Source organism: Berghia stephanieae, chromosome 5 (assembly GCF_034508935.2).
Source record: "Berghia stephanieae isolate SIO BIC M18660-M18661 chromosome 5, UCSD_Bste_1.3, whole genome shotgun sequence".
Classification (NCBI taxonomy): domain Eukaryota; kingdom Metazoa; phylum Mollusca; class Gastropoda; order Nudibranchia; family Aeolidiidae; genus Berghia; species Berghia stephanieae.
This window is the reverse complement of record NC_088364.1, coordinates 22167217-22178942: the sequence shown is the minus strand read 5'-3', so window position 1 is coordinate 22178942 and position 11726 is coordinate 22167217. Positions and strand designations below refer to the sequence as shown.

The following is an 11726-nucleotide window of genomic DNA, read 5'->3' as shown; positions in this document are numbered from 1 at the left end:
ATTGTAGCTAAATAAAGCTTATGAATGAGATACGATTGGATAAAGTAAGGACATTGTAGAAACCAAGTTTTGAGAAAATCGACATAGAAGTTGAGGCACTTGCGTTGAATCAGTGGGGTTAGGTAATTCCAGGCACACAGGCATTTAGAATTTACAAGAGTAATAGAAAATGTGTCTACATTTTTTTAGATGATATAAATATATATATATATATATATATATATATATATATATATATATATATATATATATATATTTCTAGTTTTTTTTATTATATAAGATGCTTTTAAATTAACCTAAACACTAATATTTTAAGTATACTCTATTCGTTTATGAAGTTTTTTACTTATAGAAAAATTTTTTTGCTAAATTGAAGACTCAATTGAATATAATTTAGTACATTTATATTTTTGCTTTTATTAAATGGAAGAAATATGATTGAAATGCCAAAAGCATTTTAAAATATTGATAATTCCAAGGTACATTTTTGAAATTACATATCAGAGAGAGAAATGTCAAGAGAGAGGAAAGAAGAGGAAGAGAAAGAAGGAGAGAGTAAAACATACTTCACACACAAACCCAGCCACCCACACACACACACACACACACACACACACACACACACACACACACACACACACACACACACACACACACAAACACACAAACACACACACACACAGAGGAAAATCTAAAGAAAAGTAGTACCTTCAGTACTTCAGATGTGTAATTGTGTAGTGAGGAGATGGAGGAAATGTAGTTGGCGTATACTCCTTTAAATGCTAATACCTCTGGAGAAATAAAAAGGATATTGATTAATTAAGTACAGGAAAGTTCTAAGAAAAACATGTTAGATTTACATTTAAAGCGCATCTGAAGAAATTGTCCACTAAGTTAGTGAGTCATTTTACTTGAGTTCTTTGAATAATGTGCTAGATTTAATGTTAGATCACAAATAAATGAAACTACAAATTGATTATTAAGATAGGAAGGCTACTGCCAATGCGCTTTACTGACTTAAAACTAACAGACCAAATGGAACAAAGAAATAAAAACGATAATGATGCATGCTTTGTTGACTACACCAAAGCCTTTGACAAATTGGAAGCACAATAATAATTTGAGAAAAAAGAGGATTTGATAATTTTCGGGGAAAAAAAAACCCAATCTGTATTGGGAATGTATAGCCGGTGTCAAAACTGATAATGAACATGGGGTGTGAATCATGTAAAAAGAGGAACTGTACTAGGAGGTGTCTTTTATTGCTTGATCAATTGCTAGTGAATTATTAGGGACTGAGCAATAGTGCAAAATAAAAATCTGAATATCTGTGGATGATGCACAACTAGACAAAGTAGAAAAAAAAAGTGTCAAAATTCAGCCTTCCACAACCAGTAATTAAATATCAACTTCCTGATTGATTGATAGACCGACATGCTGCTGTTATTGATACTGTGCATTTATGTAAAATACTAATAACAACGGCCATCTGGATAAAAAGTAGTAACACACAAAATTGTTCGTAACTTTGAACATTTTTAGTCTGACTGATATAATTTAGTGAGAAAAAATCATGAAAATGGCTATTTAAAAACAACACCAAAGAGGTAAGTGACGTCAATTTCGTTCCCTCTACACTCCTAACGTTAACCTGTAGTTGGATGACTTAATGCTTCCTTCTTCATGAGTATGCAAGGTCTGATTTAAATTGCTCGTTGTTTCAAACAAACGTTAGACATTTACAGATTAAGACAAAAGTATGTTGTGGTCTGGTTATAATTAATAAATTCGATAATCGTACTTGTTTTCTTTTTATTTATTTATTTATTTTTTGCTGTGCTATAACCAGGAATCGGCATGATCCTTGCTGCCTTGTCCCTATTTGTTGCTGGAATTGTGGAAATCAAACGTAAAGAATTGATGGAAGAACCAGGAGGAATGCATGTCCAGGAATTGTCAGACAAATTTTACAATGCCTCCAGTCTCAGTATTTTTGTACAAATTCCACAATTTGCCTTAGTGGGTGCCAGTGAAATTTTTTCCAGCATAACAGGTAATTTTTCTTCTGTCTTACCCTCCCCCCTCACTCAATGAGTTAAGAACAAATTTTATGAGGACCCTGGAAGGTTATTTAGTGGAAATCAGGAGAGCCATTAACTCTAATTAGTCAGGTAACATAGCTCCAACATTTTAATGAATTGTATATAGTGCAAGCACTCTATAATAATAGTAATAATAATAATAATAATAATAATAATAATAATAATAATAATAATAATAATAATAATAATAATAATAATAATAATACATGGCATTTATATCGCGCATTTTCATCACTGTGTGATACTCAATGCACGTTACAAATAAATAAACAAATTTTACATATATAAAACCTTTACCACAGTGATTGGCAGCAGTGTATGTAATATCGTATCAATTTTATGAAAATGTAACGGTAAAAAGGTAGTGCTTTCACAATGATTTAAAGCTATCAATAGATTTTGCTTCTCATATCCTTCTGGGCAGGTCATTCCACACAAGGGCCCAATGTGGGTAAAGGAATGGCCTCCATCAACTTTATAATTATAATTATTTCTAAGAGTAAGCTTTGTTTTGTCAATAAGAAGATTGCAAATTCCTTTGGGGGGGGGGGGGGGGGGGGGGGGGTGGGGGGGGGGGGGTTGAGGGGTGGGGGGGAGTACTTAACCGTAACAGTCTTTTCCCAGCCATCTACAGTTGCAGTTTCAGCTGAAGTAGGATACCCTGAAGATCGTGTCATTTTGCTCCTTGAAATAACAGTCAGCCATTACTTGGTTGATTGAAAATTAATCTTTCTTAGCTTGTCTACAATTATCTTTGCCTGGTTTATGATCATAGACCACGACGTCTGTGTGTTGATCGCTCCACTCAGCACAGCTGCATCAATTTCAGCATTCGTTGGCAGTGGCTGCTCTTTTTTCTTTGTGGTTCAAACACATGCTGTTCGATTTTCTCTTAGTTCTTGATTATGGTGGTCAAATTATAGGAAATCTCCAAAGCCTGTTTCATAGATTAGGCAAAGCAAGTCAAAAAGCTAGCTTAGGTGGCGTTCTCTAGTCAGTAGACTGCTGTGTCACTCACTCGCAAGCCAATAGTATTATGGTCAGCTTTTCTCAACTTGATAGAAGTAGGAATGGAAATTTTGATTTGTGATTGTATTGGTGTGCATGGTCAGCGATCAGCGATAACCAGAATCTTATAGCTGAGTCGTGTTCCATTGGTGTGGGGCATTCACTAGCTGGTCGATTGCTGTGGCATTTGCTTGTGCCATTGTGATCAACAGCTGGTGAAGTTTGTGCAAAGCGAAGTGTCAAGTAAGCTAGGCTTTTGTCTCTAACTCATCCATAGAAAACAGTCATACCAACTGGCCCAGAGGGGCTTGGACATTTGCTATGACTATGGGATGTCATAAGTCGGAAAGCAAGCATTTTCAATGGACCAGTGATTTTGCCTTAACTGTCGATTTAAAAGGCGACTACCGCAATATCAATGTCGCTATACAGGGTTTTTACTGTAATGTATTTCACTGTGGTGAACTTTTTATTATTATTAATGATGTGTGAGAAAAAATATCAGGGCATAGACTCCATGCCATTATAGAGAGGATTTCACTATAACAGATCTCGTTATAAGTGGGCTGCACTTTATTTTTATAATGAAAGCACCAAATTTAGTGCAATGTGACTTATACAGATGAGCAAATTTAGGTTTACAGCCATCGGCTAACTGACGTTTTAAAAACTGGCTGCCATTTCATAGGTAAATCTTTATGGCTCTACATTTTATTTGTTAAAATGTTCTACCGAATATGCTGCGTTTATCCAGAATTTGATAAATTTGTGGATGTGTTTGTAGATTCTATCCACAGCTATGCTTTCGAAGGGTAAGACTAAGTATTCATGAATTATGTTATCTTAATTTACCAACAAATTCTAATGATTATTAAATTTGAAATATTGTACAATTTGGTGAGAACAGGGAAAATTACAATTATTTTCATCAGTGTGAAAAAAACCCAAACAAACCACTTTTGTCATCAGAATCCCGTTAACTGATATCTCTAATATTATATTTATGGATTTATACCAAAGTGCACTCTTGATAAGCTAAGTCTTGTTGATGAAGGGCAATACTCGAAATGTACATCTATGATGCTATTATTTTTTGCAGAGCAATAACCATTACAAATATAATATGATTTGGTGATATTGAGTGGTTTTCAAGATCATGTGAACAGTGATAAATTATTCATTAGTGATGTTGTGGTTGTTCCTGAAAAATTGACCTCCAAGGTCGTCAAAAAATCAATTGGCAGATGCATCCATATCTTAATTTGTGTAAAAGGTATTGTTTTATCTTCACGTGACATATGTTAGATTTATCCAAAAGTACACATACTTGATATGCTCAGTCACGCAGATTCACTCAATTGGTCAACTGATGAAAGATAAAACTTGAAATGGCAGATCAATATTTCCCAATTTATTGGAAAAGGTTAAAAAGTCTATGATTTCAGAATATTGGGCAGTTTAAGAAGCAGGTGGACAGTGTTTTATGCTTCGTCAATAAAATGGTGGCCAATTTGGAAAATGGCTCCTCATCTCAATTTTCTCACCAGGAGTTGGTCTGTATGTGTGCTAAATTCGATGCCTTTGTCATAAAAATGCACAATGGCCAGTTATGCTGCTGGACAGACCTCTTACAAACGGTCTTTTTCATTTTTTATTTCAGACTTCTTAGTCCATGCAGCGGTGATTAGTTAGCTGGGCTTAAGTCAGATCTGGTAGAAACCAATCTGTTATAGATCGAGGTCCTATTAAAAAAGTGTCAGGATATTTTGATTGATTCAATGTTACATAAACTGGGTTAAACTCCGCTTTATAGGCCTCATGGGTCTAAATAGATATTTTTGGGGGGTTCATTTTGCATATAAAATTTAATCAACATTCAAATGGATTATAGGAACAACGATTGCTATGCTTTAGAAAGCCAATGCCAATTTTTAAAATATATTTGCTGAGTCTAGTGAATCTCTTGTGCCTAAAAAACAAATGAATTACAAAGCTTTTATATCCATTCAGTTGCCCACCGACACTGATTGAATGAATGTCGCAGGCAACATTCCGCATTCTTGTCATCTGTCTGTGCCCCAGTAACTTGCCTTTTCTAATTGTTCAAAGTTACAAAGGATAGGTTTGAAGAATTAACAGTTCAAGTTGGGTAAACAGCTAACTTTGAAATGTGACTAAACTGAGATAATTGATCAAATCGAAGTAAATTCATTCCCTCTCAAAATCAGGATCAAACAAGTTGTGGCCAAGCTGTGTAAAGGGTTTTGTGGTGGTTGGAATTCCTCTGGGCTAGTGTGTCCTTCATCAGTTTACAGTCTTGCTATGGCCTCCACATCCCTCTAAGTCATTTGTCCTTTGAGTCATTGTTCTGGAATGGAATCCTTTGGTCTTACCTGGATCCTATCTGGAGTTGTTTTTTGTGAAGGAAATAGATGGATGGATTTACGTTATTATGAGATGATAATTTTTTTTCTTTTTCTAAGTAAATCATCTCCCCATTATTGATCAGGCCTATGTCATAGACCTTTAACGTAATACATATTTTAAAGTCACTCGAGTGTATCCCTTATGTAGCAGTTTCAAGATGGGATCTTTAAGTGGTTTCAAACTAGCTACAGTGATATGTTTGCATCTGCTGATCTCTGTTTCACTTGTCAGCTTTGTCATACGGTTTTCTTTTGTAATTTTTAGATGTATAAAAATCTTAACTTTTCTATCTTTTTTCTTTTCTTACTTACTTTGAAATGACCTTAATGGGTTGTAAGTACCATGACTCCTTTGAAAGAAACATAAACAAACAATAATCTTTTTGTTACTATTCAGCTCATGCACAAAATAGAAAAAACATTTCATTCTCCTTTTCAAGCCTTGGAGTTTGCCTACAATCAAGCACCGGTAGCCATGCAAGGTCTTCTAACTGGACTGTTCTTGGCTTCTTCTGGATTTGGAAGTCTTTTGTCTTCAGCTCTTCTCATCATTGTAGAAAAGGCAACCACAGATGGTAAGTGAGTTGTAGTTCTCATCACAAATTAATATAACAGTTTTAAAGAAAGTAAAATGTGCAATGGTACGTTAAAGCACCATAACTTGTAAATTAAAAAAAAAATGAACTTAGAATTAATGAGTATAAAACAATCAAACTGGAGAAAGATAAATTCTATATCACGAAGTTATGAAACAGTGGAAAAAAAATTGGTAACAAGCTAGACATGACCATATTTTAATTTCATATAGTTATAGTTACCTGTTAGATTATTTTTTAATGTTAGCATTATCTGCCACTGCCCATTTCTGGCTACTCATTCACACATGTGTCATGCGAATAATGTTTGTAAAGGATGTCATTCATTTAAAAAGCAAATCAAATTCTCTTAAGATTAGGATATTATTATTCACAATTTTGAAGACTTTTTTTCCACAAACTATTTGTTGTTTTGATGCCATTTTTTCAACTATTTTAAAAATATAATCCATGATATCACACAACAAAAGCAGCAATTTTAATGGTGACATAATGCAATATATTGCCTTTTAGAAAAATATATTCTGCTTAAATGGTGATGTATAGAAATGATAATGAAAAACTTTTTAGAACTATTTCTCCGTGCTGTTTACTTTAATGTAATAAAGAAGGACATTATTCTGTATCTGAAAAACGAAATGCGAAAATCCATGAACAACATAGGCTAAAGTCCTATATAACATATGAAAAAATATAATGACTTTAGCTTGTATAATGTATTTTTACTAGGTATAGTAAAGAGTGAGGAGCATTGCTCACTTAATGAAAGTTAATTACTTCTCGGTAGTTTGACGTGTATCTCTCAGTGCAAGGAATGATGTGTATTACTCAGTCTCTTTCTATCTCTCTTGTGGTTCTTTCATGTATATTTGAACCGTAGAAAATATAACGACTTATGTGTATTACTCAGTCTCTTTCTATCTCTCTTGTGGTTCTTTCATGTATATTTGTACCGTAGAAAATATAACGACTTATTTAATTGGTGACAAAATTATTGCATCTCATGATTATTGTTCATTTTCACTAAAATTGAAATGGGATTTATGATTGTTAAAAATGTCTTTCAGATCCATGGTGGGGAGACGAAATCAATGACGTTAAAATGGAGAACTTGTTATTTCTAATTGGTGGTATGATGTTGGCAAACTTCCTCGTGTTTTGCATTGTGGCCCATTATTACTCTTACCAAGACCCCAGCAAGTTTGAGGTGAATGTAGATGAAATGGAAGGTGAAAAAGGCATGTCTGATACAAAAATAGATAATGTTGGAGGGATACCAGGGGAGACAACCAGGATAAAAAGTAATCAGGATGGCAATAATAAAACTTATATGGATAATTCAGGTTTCGAGCAGGGCCCATAGATTTTTGTGCATGTAGCTGTGTTATTTTACATAATTATCCACCTACAATCAAATACGTAACAATGTTTATTTATTGAGTAATTATGGCGTTGTCATTTCCTACCCTTATTTCATCAAATCATCAAGTCCACCAGTGCTTATAAAGTTGTGTCTGTCAACCATACATTCTGTTACATTATACCACATTTTATTTTTTTTTACTAACCAATGAAAATATGGTACAATTCAAAACTTTTCAAAGTCGATAATCTAATTGATTGGTACACTCAAAATTTTTTTTAATGCATGCCTCCTATTTTTGTTTTATAACTTAACCAGAATACTGAATTTGAAATATATTGAAATTGAAATCACCAACTGATTAACAAAACAAAAGAAAAAAACAAACGTTTCTCATCTCCAACCTTCCACGTACCACACACACACACACACACACACACACACACACACACACACACACACACACACACACACACACACACACACACACAAACAGACAGACATAATGGAATGTTTATTTAATATGTTTTAAATTAGAAATATTATTAATAACTAGAAATGAAGTGAGTAGGAAAGTGCCAGAAAACATAGAGAATAACAATTTTGCAGCGGTGATGGGGGCTCGAACCTGCGACTTTACTGATATGACAACTCCACCTGGAAGGGGAGAGCATGACTCTACTGTATGAGCTATCCACCACTAAAAAAAAAGTGATTTCAAACTCTATGTCTATCTTGAGCCGCTCTCCCAGATTTCTTGAGGTCACAGGTTCAACACACACAAACGCAGCGAATAGCTTAATAGCCAATATTCTCAACACAAACGTGTAACATAGAAAAATATTGAGACATTGAGTATGCTCTGGTATCTTTTAAATTAGAAACCCATTGCTATTTTTTAAATGATAAACTCTCCTTGACTTTCAAATTTCACTGCTTAGTAAATCACATTTTCTTACTTTAATTTTGGACGAAAATCAATTAATTAAATTAGGCATCCGTGTTAAATTCTAAATTGTCAAGTTGTGTCCAATGAAAGTTGGATTCAGCAAGTTTTTTTCTAATGGAGAAAAACATCCCAAGAACAAAGTTTGCTGAGCATGGTTTTGCATTTTCGGCTCCAATCATATGGAATTCTTTACCACCTAAAACCCGACAATGTGAAAGTTTACCAGTCTTTAAATGGCATTTAAAAACCAATATTTTTCATTCTGATTTTCGTGACTCTATGTGAACTTCAAACAAGATATTTGTGTGACTGTTGTGGTCATTTTGCAGTCGAATGAATGAGCTTGTGCAATACCAAAAAACTATTTTAAAGCACATATGAGCACTATTGGTAGATACTGGCGCTATATCAAATAATAATTATAATAGTATTAATTATAATAATTTTTACACATCAGGCCACAAGAGCAAAACAAATGATGGTATGCATGTGAGAGCTTTTGTGTAAGCTAGTGGTATTCATTATTTATGGCGGAAATGACTTTGTTAAATATAACTCTATGAGCTAAGATGCTTGTTGAATGCGTTCTTATTTACTAAGAAAATATAATGTCAAGGTATAGGAATTTTTTAATACTTCGTTGAATCCAACTTCTCATTGAATGCAACCCCATTGAGTATATACACTGTATATATTGCAGTTAACAAGGCGTAAAAAAAAATAAAAATAAAAAGATAACAATTCCCACACAATTAGCCTGCAATAAGCTGGTTTTTGAAACGCATGTTTCTTTTTATATTTTTCCCTTGTCTCTTTTCTCAAACTGAAATTGCCGTGCATTATTTAAACGAGAAACATCTTGCTTGCCTTAAGTCCATTGTCTCAAATGGTAGAACATTAGTTTTACATTCATTTTCCAGTTCACTTTAGATTAATTTGGAGAAGAGGATTTTAAAAACTCTTTAATTGCTTTACTCTAATATCCCATCATGGTACTGCTCTCTTGGTGAAAAAATTTGTCAACCTTTATATAAAAAGAACAATGAGTCAGGAAAAAGAGTTCAGTTCCTTTGCACATCAAAGGAAAGAAGTGCCTTATTTATACAGTGTAAAGAATGTAAAGGTGACCATAGATAAAATTAGACATGATGCTAATCATTATTCATATGGGTTTTATCAAGGTTAAAATTATCTGCAACGCAATTCACAATGCTATATTTATTCCTACAACTAGTTATTTATAACCAAATATCCATTTTATGATATGTAATTCCTCGGAGACGTCTCTTTTAGTATTATTCTTATTATATTTCACACATGAAATTAGTAAAAAGGTTTAAAATGCACTGCGCATGGTCACATCCTGAGTCAAAAAAATGTATGATTTGTTGTTTGTTTTCCACTGGGTAATTAAACTAATGTGCTATGTTTACTGTCACAAGACTTAATTAGTCAAAAATTCAGCCATAGAAGTAACATGTCAGAAATTTTTGCTGACATTATTTATTGTCTTCCAATTTTTAAATAAACCATTTGCCAGTTTTCCGTTTTATAATTTATCATTAGTTTTTTATTTTAAGTGTAATTTCATGTTCTCTATGGAACAGCATACTAGAATTTTTATCACATGGATCTTTTATTTTTCGTTTAGATTAAATGAATAAGATATCTCATGCATACAAGACTTATCTCCGCATTTTCAGCATATTGTTAAAAGTTATATTATTGATTTCTTAAGTTTTGTTCACACTTAAAAACTGAATAGGATTTTCACTAGGTTACATGTGAGATGTTTTTATAATAGTAGGTACTCAATACTAACATTTGAAAATGAACGTAGGTCATAGTTTAATGCCCTGCTGCACAGATCTTTTCGTCCCCATAATATGATACCAAAATCATGGTTCTGGGATAATTTTGAAGAAAGATATGCCAAGTTGAAAATATCGCAAAACGACATAACTGTGTTATCGCCCAAAGTGCCATTTCAGAGACGCACAGAAAAAATGCAATTACCCCATAAGCTCACAACTATAGCTACATAAAGCCAAGTAACCATAAAACAAGCCCAATTTTTTTCAAGAGCATTCAAAATGCTCCATTTATTAGATCAAAAATGGAAAAAGCTATTATTGACAAATTCAGTAAAGGGAGGTAAAAAAGATAACAAAGCAATAATTTTATCAAGAATGCCAAATTTTACACGTTTTTATCTTCATGGCCAACTTCTAATGTCTGATTTCATTTTTAATATCTTCCCTAAGCATGCGGTAGCTTTCGAAACTCTCTGCTCATTCAATTTACTGCTAAGCAAATCCTCATCACAACTATCAAAGTAAGGACCACCACATTTCTTCTATTCCCACACAATGTTAGCTGATTTATTCATTTCTCACATCTGCTTTTGATTCTTTCTCTCCAGATTAATAACAAATCTTATTCTAATCTCATTCCTAGCAGTTGGAAGCACAATAGAAAATCTTAGCACATTCCTTCAATGGCTTGATTTGTTTCCTGTGACACTGTGCAAGAAATCGGATTTCAAATTCTCATAGATGACATCACCTATTTTGAAAAAAAAAAAGCAGGTTTAAGATCGGCCATAATAATATTATAAGTAAAACCTCCTCATTGAGACTAAATATATTTGATGCCAAGACTGTACTATAAAAGCAAAACTGACGGTAGCACCTCGATCCATCCAAAACTATTTTCGTGCAAAAAGTATAGAAAGACATATTTAGACAAAACCCCATTAAAATCGGTAGATCAGATCAGTCTATTCATAAGCTAGAATAAACAGAGTAGTTATCCCATCGCCTATCAATAGACTCACCCAACATCTTTTATAACACCCCAAAGAAAGTGAAAACAACAATAAATAATTAGTTATATAAAAGTAAACAGATATTCAAAGCAAACAATCTGTATTAAAAAACGCAACATGTCAGTAAAATTGCTGTACACCCATCTTGATCGTAAATTGATCACTCTATACGAGACCTTTCATTCACTAATTGATATACAAATAATAATAAATAAAACATGAAACAATCATAAATGTAATGTTTGAAACAAAGAGAACATCACTTCTTTAGTTTGTGAGATTATTTATACATGAATTATATGGCCTCATGAAGTTGACGGAGTCAATTTTCTCACACATTCTTAAGAACAGTCTACCAGACCTAGATAGGTCATGCTTTTAATAGATAACATAGAACCTGATTAATTATAAGACAAAAAAAAAAAATAATGGAAATAAACAAGCTAGTGCCAATT

At 33.2% G+C, this 11726-nt stretch overlaps 1 protein-coding gene across 13 annotated transcripts in view; it reads left to right on the top strand.

Moving 5' to 3' along the window:
• LOC144972600 (solute carrier family 15 member 4-like) overlaps positions 1-11488 on the top strand; it is an 80573-nt gene extending 69085 nt beyond the window's left edge. For all 13 annotated transcript variants that reach the window (XM_078914021.1, XM_078914019.1, XM_078914020.1 and 10 more), the window contains 3 exons: positions 1850-2053; positions 5977-6111; positions 7200-11488. In XM_078914021.1, the coding sequence (XP_078770147.1) occupies positions 1850-2053; positions 5977-6111; positions 7200-7495 (635 nt within the window). In that variant the 3' untranslated portion in view covers positions 7496-11488. The remainder of the gene's footprint in view (positions 1-1849; positions 2054-5976; positions 6112-7199) is intronic.
• Positions 11489-11726: the final 238 nt, after the last annotated feature.